General features: G+C 45.4%; 3 protein-coding genes across 10 annotated transcripts in view; 2 read left to right on the top strand and 1 right to left on the bottom strand.

The window, feature by feature from the left end:
- rhbdl1 (rhomboid like 1) overlaps positions 1-4,641 on the top strand; it is a 27,445-nt gene extending 22,804 nt beyond the window's left edge. Inside the window, exons 5-8 of the mRNA XM_031892832.1 lie at positions 23-135; positions 811-911; positions 1,074-1,134; positions 2,313-4,641. Coding sequence (XP_031748692.1) covers positions 23-135; positions 811-911; positions 1,074-1,134; positions 2,313-2,584 — 547 coding nt within the window. The 3' untranslated portion in view covers positions 2,585-4,641. The remainder of the gene's footprint in view (positions 1-22; positions 136-810; positions 912-1,073; positions 1,135-2,312) is intronic.
- On the bottom strand, positions 4,229-11,440 carry linc02867 (long intergenic non-protein coding RNA 2867). Of its 8 annotated transcripts, none has more exons than XM_012970064.2 (7): positions 11,303-11,440; positions 10,915-11,041; positions 8,622-8,770; positions 7,510-7,603; positions 7,145-7,304; positions 6,300-6,455; positions 4,229-5,216 (listed from the first exon to the last, which is right to left on the bottom strand). In XM_012970064.2, the coding sequence occupies exons 2-7, from the start codon at positions 10,915-10,917 to the stop codon at positions 5,071-5,073; spliced, it is 708 nt and encodes a 235-aa protein (XP_012825518.2). In that variant the 5' UTR covers positions 10,918-11,041; positions 11,303-11,440; the 3' UTR covers positions 4,229-5,070.
- Positions 11,441-12,086: 646 nt separating this feature from the next.
- Positions 12,087-20,540, top strand: stub1 (STIP1 homology and U-box containing protein 1, E3 ubiquitin protein ligase). The gene is given in 7 exon segments (NM_001078879.1): positions 12,087-12,522; positions 13,551-13,749; positions 16,615-16,780; positions 16,936-17,026; positions 18,353-18,409; positions 18,610-18,726; positions 19,361-20,540. Coding segments are annotated over 7 exon segments (933 nt in total). The 5' UTR covers positions 12,087-12,345; the 3' UTR covers positions 19,487-20,540.
- The last annotated feature ends 166 nt before the right edge of the window (positions 20,541-20,706 follow it).

The raw sequence follows: 20,706 nt of genomic DNA on the forward strand, positions 1-20,706 counted from the left end.
TTCTCTTTTGTGCCTATCACAGCCTGGAACAGTTGGGATTTAACACCCTCTTGCAGTTAATGATCGGAGTTCCCTTGGAGATGGTTCATGGGATACTAAGGATCAGTTTCCTGTACCTTGCTGGGGTTCTGGCAGGTAAATTCCCTTTATCACAAATAGTTGTTTCACCCAATGGAAGCTTAGTAATGTGGAAGTAAAGGATTTCCAGGATTCTGTTAGAGTCCCTTGAAGTTTAACTATACCCCAAGAACGAGTACTTAACCAAGAGATGGTTTATATTATATAAATTGTCCGATTAAAGAATCTCCCCAAACTGGAATATATATATCAGTAAATATTGCCATTTTACATCCTTTCCCTTGGGCCACCATTTTGTGATGGGCTGGGTGCTCCCTCAGAGATCAGCTGACAGGAAGTGATGCAGCTCTAACTGTAACAGGAAGTAGTGTGGGAGTAAAATACAGAGCTATGTCCATTCATTGGCTGATATAACCTAACAGTATGTGTGCCCTTGGTGTTTTTGTGCGCACTGTGAATCATATGATCCCAGGGGGCGGCCCTTATTATTTGAAATGGCCGTATTCTATTTAGTATTACCAAGTGGTACATATTACTAAAAGATATATTTTTCTGACAATGGTTTATTTAGATAAAGCAGTTTTTTTTACATTTGAGAATATACTTTTATAGAGACCTACATTGTTCAGGGGTATATTTTCCCTTTAGAAAGAAGCCCCTAGTGCTATCCCTGCGCTCCCAGAATCCCATGCACAGTATGTCACTTTCTTGCTCTTCCTTTTTATCCCCCAGGATCCCTTGCAGTATCCGTCACAGATATGAGGGCACCACTGGTCGGCGGGTCGGGTGGAGTCTACGCCCTCTGCTCCGCCCATCTTGCCAATGTTGTTATGGTATGTTATAAGAATGCTCCAATAAGGCACACACACCGTACAGATTTCTTTTAAAGGGCAACTTTCCTTTCATAATGCACAAAAACATTTTTATTCATGGATATTCCCTATAAATCAGCCAATCATTTTCTGTTATATTTTTTTCTGTCACCCCCTCTGCAGAACTGGGCTGGTATGCGCTGCCCTTACAAGGTCCTTCGAATGATACTCGCACTGGTCTGCAGTAAGTATATATATTTATTCAGGTATAGGGATTGTGAGCATAAATGCCTTCTTTTAGCCCAATTTGCTGCTTCATTTGTGTAGAACAGGGCAATTGCTTTGTTATTGGGTTCCGCAGCCCACGTTATGGACACAGGAAGGGCAGTAGGAGAGATTTCCAGAACCCAAAAGAAGCATGGGTGCCTGCCTTGTGAGATAAGGGTGAAGACACACGGAGCTACTTAGTAGCAACTATTTGTCATGGCTTCTAAATGCCAGAAAATCCCCTGTCATAGACAATACTGAGAATTGCCTCTGCTAAAACACATGTAGAGACAATTATCAGTTAATGATCAGCATTGTCTATTTTAGTAGCCACGACAAGTAGCTGCTTCACCCTTTAGGGCTCTGGCACACGGGGAGATTAGTCGCCCACGACAAAACTCCCTGTTCGCGGGCGACTAATCTCCCCAAGTTGCCTTCACCTGCCATCCCACCGGCGCGATTTTGCGCAAATCGCCGAAGTTGCCTTGCGAGGCTTTTTTGGCGATTTGCGCGAAATCGCACCGCCGCGTGTGCCATCCCACCGGCGACTTACATTTTCGCCGGTGGGATGGCAGGTGAAGGCAACTCGGGGAGATTAGTCGCCCGCGAACAGGGAGTTTTGTCGCGGCCGACTAATCTCCCCGTGTGCCAGAGCCCTTAAGGGTGAAGACACACGGAGCTACTAGTAGCAGCTACTTGTCATAGCTACAGAAATTGACAATGCTGATCATTTACTGATAATTGTCTCTACATGTGTTTTAGCAGAGGCAATTCTCAGTATTGTCTATGGCAGGGTATTTTTTGTCATTTAGTAGTCATGACAAGTAGCAGCAACTAAGTAGCTCTGTGTGTCTTCACTTTACAGTACTCTAATCTAGTCCATTGCTTGAGCCTCCGGGCCTCATTTATGGAATGCAGTGCAGATGCAAAGATCCCTCCATGTGTTTGGCAGTGCTTTATTAATAAGGGGTGGCTGGGGGTGGTACTTGGGCACCCCCATTGACCAGTCATTCAATAAGGTGCCCATCTGTCACATAACAGGGCACATATGGTCTTTGTGGCTTTTTCTTAATTTTGGACCTGCTTCAGATGTGCTGAACAGTCAACTATTTATAATGAGGTCCAAGCTTTCTCCTTCTCTCCTTTTGTTCACAGTGAGCTCAGAAGTAGGTCGTGCCGTCTGGCTCCGTTTCTCCCCACCGCTCCCAGCAGCTGGACCCCAGCCCAGTTTCATGGCTCATCTGGCTGGTGCGGCTGTGGGTGTCAGCATGGGTTTGACCATTTTGCGCAGCTACGAAGAGAACCTCCAGGACCAGTGCGGCTGGTGGGTCATCTTACTGTGTTACGCTACCTTCCTTGCCTTCGCTATCTTTTGGAATGTCTTTGCCTATGACCTTCTAGGAGTGCAGATACCACATCCCCCCTGACCTCTGGACCAGGCAAGTCCCTCCACTGAAGCTCCTAAGGTGGGAGACTGCTTATCCTCAATCGTTCCTCAGCTGAGGAACCAGCTAAGATGTATCGCTCCAACACATTGCTGGACCTTCTACACGGGATCCAGATGCGGGAGGTCGGGGGTAGATATGTGACAAAGCAGGGTCATGTGATGCTGTTTGCTCTTTATATGTATGTACCTATGTGGCCGGGTGATTTTATAAGCTCTTACTGTTACAACTCTTCTTGACCTGGACTCGGAGATGTTCAGGAGTTGGGTTATCATCAGGCAATAAAACATATCATTCTTCCTTCACCAAACACTCACACAGATTCATGGGGCTGACATCTACATATGGAAATATAAAGGTGTACCGCTATCGTAGAACCCCACTTGGTACCATAAGAATGCTATACAGGATATAGGGAGAGATATAGTTCCACCATGCTTGGCCCTGGTCAACTTGGACACATAACGATAGCTGTTTTTTTCCCTTTATTGTCACCATTATGTCCTAAAAGTAAGGGGGGCTGTTTGGGACCATTAAATAGATGCCTTGGAATATTTATCATTGCACAAATGCAGTGCACCCTAATCTCTGCCTGTCCTGATGAAAACCCACCCCCTGATGCTCTTCATGCGCTGGACATAGAGACCTTACCTACGTAAGGTAATAATATATATATATAATATAAACAATCTCAGGTCTGGCGAAAGGATCTCTGTACAGTTGGGGGTTACCCCAGAATACTTCCCCCCCCCCCCCTTAGAAACCCTTAATTCGCTACTTGTGTTGAACTGCAGGGTGTTGATTGCCATCCCCCAACCTGTCCCACCTCCGACAGGAAGTACCTGGCAGCCATTTTAAACCATTTGAATTTTTGTCCTAAGCTTTAGAATCAGAGAGGCCTCTCCATACTGGGAGGCCATAGCCAACCAAGGGGCTACACCCATCGCTGCCAGAGGACCCCTCCAGATCTGGAAATTACATTCAGCGTTACCTTAATGGACAACAAAAGGCCAAATTACAGGGGTTTCACCAATTTCTTGGAGACCCTTCCCCCAGTGAATCTAATTGCTCACCTTGGACCCTATTCTGGCACTAGTCTTTTTGAAAAGCCCCAAATACTTGTCATTAGAGAGCTGTGCCTCCATCTTTGTCTATACTCCCAGTGCTTCCTTTGCTGCCCCCCTGGGGAAGGGCATGAAGGGTACAGTAATGTTGGCATAATAACTATACTGCCCTTTCCCTGGGCAGCACTATAAAACACTGGGAGTATAGACAAAGATGGCGGCATGGCTCCAGGCTGTGTATGGCTTTTAGAAAGTAACAATGGCCCAGGGTCCAAGATAAGTGATTACATTTAATATGGAGGTGGTGAGTAAACAAACTGGCCCCTCCCAGTGAATTGGTCTGTTACTGACTCAGTGTAGCTCATTGCCGACAGTAGGCAAATCTGCCCAAGAGCAGTACCCCATGGCAACCATTATTATTCTAGCCGCAATAGACTGATCAAAGCCAATTGCTGATTGGTTGCTATGGCTCGTAGCAGCAAAGGGGCAAATCTACCCTGCATAAGAGAATGAGCCCGGCTACTCCTGTGCCAAAAGATGATTAAAAAAAAAAAAAAAGCAATTCTAATGCAAATATTTATTTTTATTTAGGGAAGATAAAGCGGCATCAGTTTAAAACATGCCCCGCCTACTGCAAATTCTGTATTTTATATAAAAAGTAATCAAAATATGGGTATTTTATAAAATAGAAACATTTAGGACTAAATGTAAAAATATTCCTAAAATATATATATATATATAACTGTAGATGAACACATTTGTGACATTTTTGGAGACCCCCTCGCCTCTTTCCTATGGACAGAACTCGGGAATAAAGGACACATAAACCAACCGCCAGAACGAACAGCAAATTTCTATTCTATTAACTCCGTTGTTGCCACATGGGTTTTTTTTTTTTTTTTTACCCGGTTGGTTTTGTGGGTACAGGGTGAAACTGCGTTACCTGAAGCTGTTAAATAAAACCTACATGCTGTACAAAGGCTTGCTTGCCCTTTACTTTACTTACGGGTAATATTCAGTCTGTGATAGTAGATCTGGGCTTTTCAAGGGGAAGTTATTTTTATCTGGTAGAAATACAAGTTAAAGATTACAAACAGGGGGTGCCAGTGTGGGTTTGGGGCAGATGGCGGGTTCAGATTTTGCTACTGCCAGACCTAGAGTCCCTGAGTGTCACCTTCTGGTGAGCCCTCCCTGTTGGTGATGTCAGTGGCAGGCCCCTCCCTCACCATGATGTCACCAATGGGTACAGATTTACAAGGCAAGCAATATGGCAGCTCTCACTCATTTATAGAAATGTGAATGGGCTCAGTAAGTTCTGTTGAACAGATAAATGATAGGCAGATATTGGGCCTAATAACCAATTCTAAGTGCTGTAAGGACATTGGTAGCCACGCCCTTTAGCTATCACTTTGTCTTCAGTTTTTTCTTGGGCCGCTCCTCAATCTTCCCACTTTCCTGAGACCCCAAGAGATTGGGGCAGAGTTTCCGTGCAACCCCCCACGCCCACAGACACAGTTCAACCTGATGCGGTGTCCACTTTTCACTGGATCCTGCAACAGAAACAGAGCATCTTAACTGTGTGTTATTTATTGTAAGTGTTGTTTCTATCGGGCCACCGACCTATATGTTCCCCTACTGTGCTCAGGGCAATGCCAATGCTGCCATAGGTTTATGGTATCTCTCTGTACAGGCTATGAGCAAACTTAGGGGGCTGTTCCTGCTGAATTGTGCTTAGTACAGGAGAATCCCTATGTGCCATAGTTTTATGGTATCTCTCTGTACAGGCTATGAGCAAACTTAGGGGGCTGTTCCTGCTGAATTGTGCTTAGTACAGGGGAATCCCTATGTGCCATAGTTTTATGGTATCTCTCTGTACAGGCTATGAGCAAACTTAGGGGGCTGTTCCTGCTGAATTGTGCTTAGTACAGGGGAATCCCTATGTGCCATAGTTTTATGGTATCTCTCTGTACAGGCTATGAGCAAACTTAGGGGGCTGTTCCTGCTGAATTGTGCTTAGTACAGGGGAATCCCTATGTGCCATAGTTTATGGTATCTCTCTGTACAGGCTATGAGCAAACTTAGGGGGCTGTTCCTGCTGAATTGTGCTTAGTACAGGGGAATCCCTATGTGCCATAGTTTTATGGTATCTCTCTGTACAGGCTATGAGCAAACTTAGGGGGCTCTTCCTGCCGAATAGTACTTAGTACAGGGAAATATTTATGCTGGTATAAACGTATGGGGATTTATCCCTGATTTCTCCCTGATAACAAAAGGGATATAATGACCCATTTGAGCAGGAAACTCCCCCAGTAATGTACCAGTAAGAATGCAGTATATTATAGCGTGACACAGCCTGCTGAGAAGGACATGTGATACCATAAATATTATCTTCCACCAAGATTAGCAATCATTTGCAAAAATATCAGTGAATATGACAAAGTGCTCTGCCGTGCATCAGCAGCCTGTACCCTGTGCTTCTGTCCCACACACCTTCTATTCTACAGCCCAGGAGTCAACTCATTCTTCTTCCCATACCAGTTATGGAAAATCCAAGCAGACAGTGGGCTGCTCCAACTGCTATAACTTCTGTCCCTCTGCCAGACTTATCCCCCCCCAACTGGTTAACCAATCACCTTCAGTGCTCAGTGCTGCTGCTTTTTTCCGTAACTCCTCCAAGTAGCGCAGGTAATGCTTCAGTGTATACTGCACGGGTGTGAGCCCGGGGATACTCTCTACTGCCTCGTCTGCCATAAACGCTGTCAGCTCCGGGGCCCCCGCAGCCAGCACCGCTGATAGGAGTAAGGGGGCAGAGGGGGGTTATTACAGTGTAGGAGGAGTTTCAGTAGTAAGTCCTGCTTCCAACCTATGGAAATGATTAGCCAGTGGATAACACACATCATATTTTCATCTTCCAGTCTGTCATTCAAACCACTGCCCGGTTGCTAGGGTACGTGGTATCCAAGCATCCAGGTAACAGTTTACATTCCAAACTGTGATAAAGGAAAAAATTAAGACCAACTGCAAACTGCCTTACAAGATTGCCATGTATTATATACTAGAAGTTAATTTTAAAGGGGATATAAACCTTCAGTTACAGTGTGCCCTACCCAAACATTGGTATGCAGGATTCTCATTGGTTCTTCAGTTTGGACTGCATAATTTAAAAAACATTTAGGTGCAAATGGGTGTGTTTAAAGGAAATATATTGCATTTAAGAGGGAACCATAGGATAACAATACACAGAGTTATTTAAAGCTTTTTGGCGCCCAACATGTTGTAGCTCCATGGTTTGGGAACCAAATGCTCAAGTATACTTTAAATGGGAATAGCTTAAACATCCATCCTGATTTTGCTGGACTACAACTTCCAGAATGTTTCGATAACATGGTGGATTCAAATCAGAGTTGTAGTTCAGCATCATCCCCTATAGATAGAACCCCTCTATGCACAACCCTACTATTTCTTCCCCTTTACTGACCGGAAGCAGTGGCAGGACCAATACCCTTTAGCTGGCACAGCTCATTGATTGCAGCAGAAACCTCAGGCAGGAGCTTGAAAGCTTTCTCCGTGCAGGTCTCCACAGCTCCATCAGGATTGGATGCAACCAACTGCTGCAAGCGGGGGCGGAACTTTCCCCTCTGTCCAATAGGAACATGAGAGATGGATCCGTTAGAAATACTATTGGTATTGGGGGGGGGGGGGTCTGTAAGCTCTTTTATAGGAAGTACCACATGGTAATAAATGTAACTACCAGTGGGGGTTCCTTCTGCCCAAAGCAAGCCGCCTCAGACGATACAAAAGATATTGCAACAAACTGAATGTGGCCTCCATGGTTATACTCACAGTCAGCTTCCACTCCATCAGTTTCACCAGCTCCTCCCGAGTTAAGTGTTTGTGAGGCCGGGCAGCTATGCAGGGAGGCAGTTCCTCCTGGAACCTGTATAAATGTGCAGAAGAGGGTAAGTACCATGGCTTATTGGCAGCCAGGGAAAACCAAGATAAGGCACTGGCTACAGACGGACCTCTGTAATATAGACCTATAGTATTATCAGGACTCGGCCTCCTAACACAATGGGTTTGTGCCCCACTAAATCACAGGACCCAGTCATTGTTGATAGTAGGGAGTAGGGAGATTTACTTCCACAAGGGATAAGTAGTTACAAACTGAGAGCCTATTGACCAGAAAGAGGTTGTGTTCTCACACGCATTTTTAGAAGCTGAAGAAGCTGTTTTACTGACTTCCTTGTCTATTGTGAAGCTCCGCCCCTTTTGCTTTCTGAGCCCTCCTCTTCTCTCCGTCTATGAGACCTCAAAAGGGTGCCTACTGGCCATGCCTGATTGATTGTAGTTGGAGCAGAGGCAGTGAGCATGCCCAGCAGGCACCTCTTTGAGGTCTTCATAGTCTGAGAGAGGATTGCTCAGAAAGTAAAATGGGGCGGAGCTTCATTCTAGACAAGGAAGTCATAAAAACATTGCAGTTTAGCTGCTTGTGAAACAGAATCAATCTGCATGCAGGGTGAAAGGTATATTATGTTTAGGGCTGTTTAGTCATTTTAGGGGATTTCAAAATAAAAGGCTTACTTACCCTTTAAGAAGGAGTCGTCAAAATATTACAATATATATAATAGCTGATGCTGTCAGGAGAAACGTAAGATGACCGCACATGGCCAGACCTTGCCAAACCAGCAGATCTGGGCCTCTTTCAGCCACCTACATGCTGGGTTAAATTAGGCCTAGGGCCAATGACTGGCTAATCCAATCATGTATGCCCATAAAAGGCAAAAACAAGATGGCAGCTACATAGGCTATTCAGCTTATGGCTATATGGGGCAGCACAGTAGCACTTACACTGTAGGGTGACCACTAGGGGAGGTGGTCATCTCTGTGTGACAAATACTTCCAAGGGCAGACCAAGTCACATTTTGTGGTCGTACATTGATTTGTCTCCCACTCACCATTTATCCAACGAGACGAGTTTCTTTTGCTTGGCTCCTTTGGCCGCAATGACATCCCAGTAAATGTCGGACGCCTTCTGCCAGACCGCAGGATCCTCAGAGTGGAAAAGTCCGGAATTCTGCGCCATCTTGAGGGCCCACAGTCCAGTCTAAAAGCAGAGTGCTGCCGTCAAAAAAAAATGTTTTGTCAATACTGTAAAATGAGTCCTGGCAGTACAGATAGGTATAGGTGTGTTTATTCAGGTGCTGTAGGATGAAGGGGGGGGGGGGGGGGACGACCATGTCCTTCCTATTGAAACTTATATTGGGGATCTTTTTTACTTTAGACTTACCGGCAACTACTGGGCCTGCTGTCTGATGTATGATCCATACGATTAATTGGGTCCAATTAATTTGCCTCCTTGGATTATTATTAAAGGAGAAATATAAAATAACCCCCTCCACCCCCTAATCTTGTATCATGAATTATTTGTGGCATTCAGGGTTGGACTGGGGGTGCAGGGCCCACTGGGGCTCCCGCCCCAGGTGCCTTGGGGGTGTCCCTACCGGCCGAGTACCCCACACCCCGTAACATCCTGCCCCCCAGCAGGGTCCCCCACCCGACGTCCTCCCCTGAGCATGTAAGTTTAGAAACATTCGGCTGGGGGAACGCCGGCAAGGATCGGGTCTGGGCCAGGGCCCACAAGGATTTTTCCGGTGTCCCAGCGGCCCAGTCCGACCCTTGTGCATTGGTTTTACTGGCTAAAATGGCCCCTTTATTTGAGCTCCCTATAGATCTGCTATTGTCCCTGTTTCAAATGAGGGGTGGGCATTTTCTAATTGTCCCTGCCAGAAGCACAATAGGAGGGGGAGTAGCCAATCAAAGGCCTGCATTCAAACAAATAAACACATACTTCAGTTCCCAATCAGGTCCATCTAGTTGCTGATTGGTTCCTATCCTACAATGGAGTGCGCTGAGTGCCACCGGACCCCCTGCACAGCCTGGTAAAGGAGGCAGCGGCAAGAGGGAAAGATGGGCGGGACTAGTAGGGTTTGTGGAGAAAGCTTCAATAAATCAGCCCGAAACACTACTTTTTAAAACACGTTCCTTCTGTATTTATAGGAGCATAATGTACACACACACACATATATATATATATATATATATATATATATATATACACACACACACACATATATAAAGTCAAGCTGTGTGTCTGCACTTTAAACCAGTCTAACAGATGGGTGCTGAAGTCAAAATATGTAAATACCTATAAACCGGACCAGCACACCATTTCACAGCAATTCTTCTATTTATTCATTCACAGTGCGTTCCAACGTTTCGGTCCCTCCTGGGACCTTTATCAAGGACCTTGATAAAGGTTCCAGGAGGGACTGAAACGTTGGAGCACGTGGTGAATGAATAAATAGAAGAATTGCTGTGAAATGGTGTGCTGGTCCGGTTTATAGGTATATATATATATATATACACATATATATATATATATAATGTACATTCTTGTGTTTAACACAATATGTCTCCTTTAAAGGAACAGTAACACCAAAAAATGAAAGCATATAAAAGTAACTAAAATATAATGTGCTGCTGCCCTGCACTGGTAAAAGTTGTGTGTTTACTTCAGAAAGTCTACTATAATTTATATAAATAAGCTGTTATGTAGCCATGGAGGCAGCCATTCAAGGGAGAAAAGGCACAGGCACATAGCAGATAACAGATAAAACACTATTGTATTCTACAGAGCTTATCTGTTATCTGCTATGTAACCTGTGCCTTTTCTCCTTGTTTCCAGCTTAAATGGCTGCCCCCTGTGGCTACACAGCAGCTTATTATATAAATTATAGTAGTGTTACTGTAGCAAACACACCAGTTTTACCAGTGCAGGGCAACAGTGCATTATATTTTTGTTACTTTAAAGCTCTTTCATTTTTTTGGTGTTACTGTTCCTTTAATTAACAACACTGAAAGACCTAGAAATGATCTTCAGTTCTGCTGATCTTCGTAACGGAAAGAAACAAAAGGATCTGACCAATCAAGCCTGACCTCTCACATTATGGGAAGAACAAAGTAATTAGAAAAAGTTTAAGGGCTCTGGCACACGAGGAGATTTGTCGCCGGCGATTTTTAAAAGAGCGATTTGGCGACAAGACGCCAATGCTAAACCAATGGAAATCGCCAGCGTCAAAACATACGAGGCTACTTCAAGTCGCCTGCTGTTTCAAATCGCGCACAGACCCTTTTCTGAGCGACTTGAGTAAACATGTGGGGGGGGGGGGGGGTAACTGTTGAGTGTACCATGGGTAGCAGATCGCCTGGAGCTCAACTCGCATGAAATCTCTTCGTGGGTATTGTCGTGGCGACTTGCCGCCAAAGCGCCTGGTGGAAAAAACGCAGGCAACAAATCTCCTCGTGTGCCAGAGCCCTAAAAGGGAAAGAGGAAAAGGATGGAGGGATTTAGTAACAAAAACAACAAAGCCACAGACAAGCTTTGAGACCCAAAGAAAAAAAATCAAATAAAGAAGAAAAACAACACATATGGTCAAAATTGACGATTATAAGTATAGGGATAAACAGATTATCTATGGTACTGGCAGCACTTGTGTCACCTCTTACTGCAGCTTCAGCCTGTACAGCAGCAACGCCCCTAAAAATGACACAACTGCATTACAAATATGTTGCCAACCTCCAATAAATGGCTATTAGCTGTGGGGAAGCGATGGCAGTGGCACAAACAGCAGAATCTCACTCCTGCCCAACACTCATAGAGAAACCGCGGCCATACTAAACCCGAGTGGGCGGGGCTTAACAACTCAAGCCTCTCTATGGGCGCGGCTTTTCATTTCACTATAGCTTCCTGGATTTGCGTTCCAAGCCTCGGTGTGACGGAATCCGTCCTACGATAGCTCTGTGCGGAAGAACCCCGCAAGTCACTGTTGAAGACAGACCGGAAGTTCCGGCTGGTGGAGGCAGCAGCTGTCTGTGTTTAGGGGTTTGGGCTGGAGCTGTGTCAGTGTAGCGGTCTGCGAACTGGGCTTGAAGACACAGAAAGGGGCGGCCTGTTGTGGGGGGGACACAGGGCTGCCTTTGGGGGATGTGTATGGGCAGTTGGGCGGGTACATAGGGGCAGGGCTGAGTTATGTTATGAAGAGCTGCCAGAGGGTATATAGTGGGGCCTGTTCTTGTGGGTGGGTTATAGGGCCCTATGAGGTTAACCTGTAAGGTTTAGGGAGGATATAAGGGCTATTATTAATTCTGTGTATAGTACTGTAAGTATTACATCTGTGGGTGCTAGAGGGATTATAGGGACCTTAATTAATTTGTATGTATACTACTGTAACTTGAGAATAAGCTGTGAGTGCTTGTGGGGTTCAGTTGGCGGTTATATTTATACAGAGACCCTGGTCAGGTTTGATAGGATTCATTACGTTATAAGGGGGGGGGTCTCTTGTTGGCTGTTTACGTGGGACACTAAAGTAGCGCCATCATTAGAAAACCTTGATTACTTTGAATGGTTACATTAAGAGCCAAGTGTAACAACAGGCGAAACTAGATATTTAGGGATCATAGTCTCTTTTTGTTTTGATCTTGGGGGAGGCCCCCAACTTTTTCTTTTTTTAGATATCATTTTTGGGTCCCCTTGATCAAGGGGTCCCCGCGCCATCTGTGAAATTGGGGGTGGCACCAAGCATCCCGAGGATTGGAGGGGTGACTGCGGGAGGCCCTGGGATGAAAGGGAAGGAGGAGGGAGGCGGAGGACGCCCCTCGGGGGTTAGTGGGGGTTCTGGCGGCACCGGAGGTAGCCCTGAGAAGAGTGTCAGCGCCCAAGAGCTGAAAGAACAAGGCAACAGACTGTTTGTGGCCCGGAAATACCAAGAGGCTGTGTCCTGTTATAGCAAGGCCATTGTAAGTATCACATCTCTAACCAATGTGTATATGGTATATTTGTATATAATGATGCCAGGGCACATATTTCATTCCTTGCATAGAACAGTGCTGGCCAGTGTTTCCCAGCCTGATATTAAACTAATACAAAGAAGTCTATGAATGTCTTTGGGCAATCCTAGGGCCTTCACTTGCACAGTATTGGTTTAGAATATACCAAGTGCTTTCAGATTTAGGGCAAGTGGTTAGGGGTTTCCCCAAAGACTTATAGGGTTAAATAGTAGACATTGAGTGCTAAGGTGCATCAAGTCTGCTCCTCACCCAACAGGTCTATGTAGGCTCGTGTTATGACCTGTTTATTGGCCCAGTGGCCAGAAGAATAGATCAACCCTATTTGGCCCAGCATAAGGGCGACCAAACAAGCAGGTATATGAGTGTGCAGCCCACTTTAGTTGCCGTTGTCTCTTAAAACCTTATTCAACAACAGTGCTGCCCCGGAGTGTTACTAAGCTGCAACTCCAACAAAGTGTGAATCCTGACTGTTCTGTATACGCCCATCCTGTTCCTGTTCCTTTTTTTCCTGTAATACTTCCTAATACTTCACCTTCCTGATATTTTATTAAAGTGAGCTATTAGCAAGCCCATATTACTCAGTGCTCTCTCTATGTTAGAGCACAACAAGATGGCTGACATCATGCTGGTAGGGGGGGGATTATCATTGGAACATTCTTTTGCATATTTATTTTTTTGGGCAACCTCCTTTGCAGAATCGGAGCCATATATGGGAGGGTTATTGGACCGCCTATAAGTGATTGTAGTGCAGTCTTCCAAAGCAACCAGTCTGCAATTATTTCTACAAGATAGAAAACAAAAGCAAAGATCTGACTGTTAGCTATGGATGAATGCAGTTTACAGTTTCATGGGTGGGTGTTAATGTAGCAACTGGTCACACACAGTAGAAATTGTATAAGAAAATGGATCACAACCAGTGCTTCTTATTCTCTATATATTGTTAATGGTGAGCTTTTCCTCTCTGGCCCTCTCTGTAGACCCGAAACTCCTCCATTGCCGTGTATTACACTAACCGGGCGCTATGCTACCTGAAGATGCAGCAGCTGGACAAGGCCCTGGCAGACTGCAAACATGCCTTAGAGTTGGACTGCCAGTCAGTGAAGGCCCACTTCTTCCTGGGGCAGTGCCAGATGGAACTAGAGAACTATGATGAAGCCATTGCCAATCTACAGAGAGGTAAGCCACTGGGCCGCGCTTATTAAGGGGGCCACACACAGGCTGCTGATTGTCCTTTAGACTGATTAGTCAGCTTAACTGCCCCTGAATGGGGCCCCCCCAACGGGCCTCCCTGACTGGCTGAAAACCGGCCATGTGTCAATTGGGCAGGTTTGAGTCTCACGTCGGATCGATGACACATCGGCTCATTGATGTTGTCCTTGGCCCCACGGCTCCTATAACCCATTAAACAAACCACCCCAGGGTACTTTCCTGTAGCACACAGGGCTGCCATCTCTTTCTTTGCTCCCAGGTACCCGTCATGCTGCCCTGAGCAGATACCTGTGAAGTACAAAACTTCTTTAGCAATTGTGTCCACTTACGATTGGCTGGGACCTGGGGAAAAAAAGATGGCGGCACCAAGCTGCGCATATGCAGCATTTTTTTAAAGAAGGGAAAAGCCGGACCAGGATAATAGGTCATGGATTTTATTGTAACAGATTGGTGCCACCCCCTACCAATGATTTTTACTTTGCGTTCACCTTTATCCAATAGAATAAAACGCAGCATATGCCCTAAAAATGGCTTAGGGCTCTGGCACACGGGGAGATTAGTCGCCCGCGGCAAATCTCCCTTGTCACGGGCGACTAATCTCCCCGAACTACCATCCCACCGGCAAAAATGTAAGTCGCCGGTGGGATGGCACACGCTGCGCAGACGATTTCGGCAAATCGCCGAAGTTGCCTCGCGAGGCATTTTCGGCGATTTGCCGAAATCGCCTGCGCAGCGTGTGCCATCCCACCGACGACTTACATTTTCACCGATGGGATGGCAATCCGGGGAGATTAGTCGCCCGCGAACAGGGAGATTTGTCGCGGGCGACTAATCTCCCCGTGTGCCAGAGCCCTTATAGTGCCTGTGCTATTTGTGGAGCAGAACTCCTGATATCTGTTTAATTGCAGAAGAGCTTACGCAGCAACAAATGATATTTGTTTGTTTACCCCGGCGGACTTAGTGCTGCCTGACAGCAAGAGTATATTTAGGTCATGAACCAGCTTGAAAAACAGGAACACCGAGGCCGGGCACACAGGTTTAGCAAGGCGTTAGCTCTTGGACACACTCTGACTTCCAGAAGCTTTAGATTCCCTTGAAGGTGACACGTGCGGGAAGCCCCAGATAGCGAGGCAGATTGTTGTACTCTGTATACTGGAGTCAGCTGAGGGCAATGCTATTAAAGGGGAACTCCGGCTTCTGAAACAATATTTGTTAAACACAGAAACCCCTAATATACCCATCACTGTAATCTGTTCCTTAAAGTAGGAATGAATACCATTTTTATATGCTGAAATCCAGCTGCAAAGCAGTTCTTCTCTTTCTGCATCATTTGAAATCCTGGCAGGGGAGGAGGGACTAAAACATTGATGTTACAAATTGTAACAACTTCTCCACAGCTTACAGACAGCATGCAGGAACTATATAACCCATAATGCATTGCACTGTGATGTTCCTTTCCTTAATGGCATCATATGTACAGGGAATTGTGGGATATGGAGGATGCAGACTGACAGGACAGGCGACTACTGATACATTTTATTTGAGCCTCAAAGTAGTCAGATCAGCAGGGGGCGGGGCTTAGGGAACTGTTACAAACCATATTATTACATTACAAATTATGAAAAGGCTGCATATTTTTAATTGATGTATATTGCAAAGTTGCTTGAAATTATGTTTACTTTTCAAAAAGCTCAAGTTGTGTTTGGGTAGAGAATAAACTGAGTGTACATATGTGTGTATTATTGATTAATGCAGCTAGGGAAAAATCAGCTTTATTTAGAAGCTGTAAATGACCCCTGTCTCATATGTATTACTGTATAGTGTGCCAGGCAGGGCTAATAATCTTGTGGTTATGGGGATTCACGTCCCCTTAGAAATATGTATTTATTTGTGCATGTTTGTTACGTATGGCTGACAGATAATTTTATAGTATAGATGGCGGGGGTTATAAGAGTCAGCTTAGCTTTAAACAGACCTATTGACTTGACCGTGGCAGAGTTGAGTGCCGGCAGTGACCCCCCCTTATTCCCATGAATTCAACACAGGGTGGATACCTCTTTACAGGGCCCTTTTAATAAATGGGCAAAAGGGGCATTTGCCAAGGGGCAAACTTTTGGCAGAAGCATTGAGCAAAGATGGCTGACCCCTCATTAACTTGAAGAGCTCTATAGTAGGGTTATTGTAATTTCTTTCCATTTTTCCTTTGGCATCACCCAGGGCTGTTGGTCGAGGGCAGCACACCAGTGGATCAAGGGTTGCCACCTGTCTGGGTTAGATAGGTGATGACATCAGCGGTTTGTGTGGTGACATCATCACAAACACCCCTTTTTCTGGGTTTATAACCTGGCAAAGGTGGAAAGCCATGTCTTCAGTCAAACCAGACCATTTCTTTACTGCCTGCTTTACTATATCAAACTTTACGTGCTTGAGGGTTATTCTATCACAAATTGCTTGGGGCAGTGGGGGCCCACCAGTGAAATTTTGCCCAGGGCCCCCTGGTACCTTTTAAGCAGCCCTACCTCTTTATGGTTACTATAGAAATTAAAAATGAATTTTTGATTGAATTAGCTACCAAGGGGGAGGCATTCAGTGACTGGGCTACAAATGAGCAAGCGTTAAGTCCGTAGCATAGTGTCATATTGGCAGCAGTGTTACTGGGGCTTTTGTGTATCTTTCTCTGTATAAACACAGAGAGCGTTGAACATAGTCCCTCTTTATGGATTATTTTAGCAATGTACCTTTACCTGTGTTCCTTTGTATTGCACAACCTAAACCAACAGCCAGTTTCCACATTACAAATCTTTAACTGGTATTTCCTTCCTTCCCCTGCAGCCTATAACCTGGCCAAGGAGCAGAGGCTGAACTTCGGAGATGATATCCCCAGTGCCCTGAGAATCGCCAAGAAGAAACGTTGGAACAGCATAGAAGAGAGACGAATCAACCAGGAGAATGAGCTGCACTCCTATCTCACCAAACTCATCCTGGCCGAGAAAGAGAGGTGGGGGTGGCCATTTGGCCTTCAGCCTCGGCCATAAGATACTTGTATGGGATGGGAATGAGCTTTTATGTTGGGTTCTTTGAACATGTCTATGGATCACGTCTCCGCCACAGCTCGGCCTCAGCTAATATTTTTATTTTATCCTTCGTTTACAGAGAACTTGAAGAAGCAAAGCGAAAACACCAAGAGGATAGTGTAGAGGAGAGTAGAAGTCGAGCCCTGTTGTCTAGTGTGGCTTCCAAACATGTGAGTAGGAGTCTTATGGGGGCATAGTGTTCTGGGGTTTCTTGCACCATTATTGTCTTTCTTGCTAGGCTGGGTTATCTAACGCAGGATGGAAATTTCCATGGATATTCCTGCTTGTAAGGGTTGTGGCAGAGATATTTGATTGTGTAGGCAGAGTTCATAAGGTCAAATTATCCCGATGTTGCCCACCTACATTACCTACAATACACAAGGTCACCAAACGAGCAGATCTTCTCCTGATATGCCCATTTCAGGTGGGCAACATCGGGATAATTTGATCATTTGGCCTTAGGACCAAATTACAATGAGCCGTCAATGAGTCGATGCGGTCCCCGAAGGTCCATCAGGGGGCCCCATACATGGGCAGATAAGGTTTTGAATCAGTCTAAATCACTCCAATCAGAAGCTTAAATCTACTTGTATATGGCCACCTTTATATACTGCTTTTCCACTGTCTCAGTACCTAAAGGGAAACCATGTTGGAGAGGGGTGCCACTGTGCTCAATAAGACAGTCCCTTTTACTTGATGGTAACTAAGCTGTATGAATCCATATTGGTGACTAAACAATCCTATTCGGTTTATGTCAGCTTTAAAGGGGTTGTTCAGCTTTGAGTTAACTTTTAGTATGATGTAGAATGATATTCTGAGATTGGTCTTCATTTCTTAATATTTGTAGTTTTTTAGTTATTTTCTTTTCAGTCCTGGAGCTCTCCAGCTTGGAGTTTCAACAGCTATTTGGATGCTAGGGTTCAAGTTACCTTAGCAACCAGGGAGTGGTTTGGATATCAGAGGGCCTGAATAGAAGAGAAAGTTACAAAAAGTAACAATAAAACTGGAGCCTCACAGAGCAGTAGTTTTTGGGCTGCTGGGGTCAGTGACCCCCATGTAAAAACTGCAAAGATTTTGGAGAAAAAGGCAAATGATTAAAAAACTATAACAAATAAATAACGAAGACCAGTTATAAAGTTGCTTAGAACTCCCATACCGTTGGCCATATTTAGGGTTGTGCCCATCAGAGCCAAGTTCCATGCCAAAACACCCCGCTTAATATATATAAGGGATGCTGGTTTATTGGTTGTATCAGCTGAGGCCTTGTCATGTTGTACAGCTGTGATCTGTGCTCTGAGTGGCAGGTGAGTTACCCTATCAGCCAGTGCCCCTGTAGCAGCTGAAGTCCCGCTCCCTGGAACACTACAGAGCAGAAATCACACTCTGCACAGAGAGGGGTCCTGGTGAGGAAAGACATCTTTATGGATAAAGGGAACATCTTTATCACTGTACAGCTGCAGTCGCCAACACTGTTTTTTTTTTTTGTTGCTCTCTAGGACAAGCATCTTGCTGAGATGGAGGAGCTTTTCTCTCAAGTGGATGAAAAGAGAAAGGTGAGTGTTTAATACTCGACAGCAGTCATAGCTCATACAGGGCCCAGAGCTTTCCTTTTCAGCCTCCTAGAGTTACCGGTATTCCGTTATATCCGTGTTTCCAGCTTGGGTTTGGCAGCTATAAGAAATGAGAAAAGCCGTGTGTAGAGCTGCCATGATGTTGTCTTTATTCTAAGCTCTCCCGGTCCTTCTCTTAACAGAAGAGAGATATCCCAGATTACCTGTGCGGCAAGATCAGCTTTGAGCTTATGAGAGAACCCTGCATAACACCCAGCGGCATCACGTACGATAGGAAAGACATCGAGGAGCATCTTCAGGTAATGTAATATGGGGAGCGGTATGGGAGGGAGGGCTGGGAAATGTTGGAATGAAGGAACGATGTAGGTGTAGATGGACAGGGCCAGATTGTTCTGTGGGGATACCGGGTAAAAACCCAGCAGGCCCTGGCCCTCGTGGGCCCCAACCCAATTGTGATAAACTCTGAAGGGACAGTGACTCCCCTGTTTCAGGATTCATAATAATCTCACTAAGACAGATCTTGGAAAAGTCCATTCAGAATAGAATAATTAAAGGATATTTATATTGCATGGGCCTGCCTATGGGTTGGGGCCAACAGATTACTCCAGCCCTGCAAGTTGTGTCTCTGTGTGTCTCCGAGGAGGCAGGTAATGGGGGTGGGTTAGCAGTGGGTGTGGGGCAGATAATTCCAGACCAGTATATTACAATTTGACATCTCAGAACATGGTATAGTGATGAATTATATTTATGTGCACATGTAAGAGCTGAAATTGGCAGATGTGCAGCTATTGGAAGTGAGCATCAGCTGCTCATATATACACTGGGGGGGTTTCATTCTGCTGTAACTGCCAGCACAGTGATACAGGCACTTGCAAAGCTTTCAGGACATGTATGTGTGCCAGCCCCAGTCTCACTTGTTTATTCTTTAACCAGAGAGTCGGCCACTTTGATCCAGTGACTCGAAGCCCTTTGACTCAAGACCAGCTCATCCCCAACCTGGCCATGAAGGAGGTCATTGATGCGTTCATATCAGAGAATGGCTGGGTGGAGGACTATTGATCATGGGGAAGACTGCAGAAGCCTGGCATTGCCATTAGAGTCCTACTCCTCTTGTGTCACAGACTGTGCCTGTCCAGCCTTAAGCCTTACTCTCCTCCCCTGTGTCTCTGAGCCCTCTGCCAGTAGTCTCTTCTAGGTCCAGCAACCCAAGTCTGCTGCTTTGGTCCTTACTCTTCCGGACCTCCCTGGATTCCCAGTCTCTTGTTTGTGTGCTTTTCCCAGATTCACTACTGCGGTAACCTTCTAGCGAGTGGAACGCTTGCCTGCTTCGGCTTCCTGGTTCATTTCCTTTCCACTTCCAGTAGAGTATTTTATAGCTGTGTGGTTTAAGGGCTGAAGAACTATGTTCTGGTGATGACTTGTTTGCCGACACAGCATGCACTCTGCCAGCCATCATCTCACACCTAGAAGTATTTAGTACAACTCTCAGACTGGGCTACAGTGGTATATGAACAAGCCCGTGATGTCTTCTGTATGCCAATATTTTGCCAGCCGAATATAGCGTGTTCTTATTTAGCTGCTTGACTGTGGAGTTCAACGTTGAATTTTTCTTTTTTGTGAAGTCCTCAACCCGCCCTGCATTGGTTCATTTGCGCTGCGTTGCAGCAGCTGTGATTCGTGGAACAGCACCCTCTGCTGGCAAGACACTAAAAGCAGCACAGCAGAACCTTCAGTGTGGGCTTTGCAGGATGTTGGCTTAGTATGGCAAATTATATACAATGGCTGTGAACTAAGAGTCCGGGCTAAACGGTGCCCTTTGTCCGGTATGGCGACTAACTGCTGCAGGCAGTGCAATGCATGAAACGCATAAAAACCTTTAGATTGTGGTTCCCGAAGCTGCAGATGGAAGGATTTGTATTGACTCAGCCCTAACTACACCAAATGCACATCTGCAGCAATGAATGTATCCACCCCGGGATTTGAACTCCTTGGCTTTACTTTGTACATAGTCCATGTAAATATGTTCTAGTGTCTCTGATATGTATGTGGCCATTGAGGAGTGTGGCAGCCCTTCCGTCAGTACAGATGCATACATTAAAGGAGTTACGCTGTACTGCTGTGCCTGGCTCAATTCACACCCTTACCATTTATTCCTATAACTCTGTACAGAGATTAAATGTCACTCACATCCCAGTGGAGTTTACAATCTAACGTCCCTATCTCACACACTGGGAATTTTCTCAGGAACCACCTGCCTGTGTGTTCCTGGAATGTGGGAG

This window comes from Xenopus tropicalis, chromosome 9 (assembly GCF_000004195.4).
Source record: "Xenopus tropicalis strain Nigerian chromosome 9, UCB_Xtro_10.0, whole genome shotgun sequence".
NCBI classification, from domain to species: Eukaryota; Metazoa; Chordata; class Amphibia; order Anura; family Pipidae; genus Xenopus; species Xenopus tropicalis.

Excerpts from the sequence above, each read along its gene's own strand:
- linc02867 (XM_012970064.2), bottom strand. Across the intron at positions 6,456-7,144 it reads TGGTCCTGCCACTGCTTCCG|CGGTGCTGGCTGCGGGGGCC; the intron begins GTCAGTAAAGGG and ends TACTCCTATCAG. Across the intron at positions 5,217-6,299 it reads AGCAGCACTGAGCACTGAAG|GATCCAGTGAAAAGTGGACA; the intron begins GTGATTGGTTAA and ends TTTCTGTTGCAG.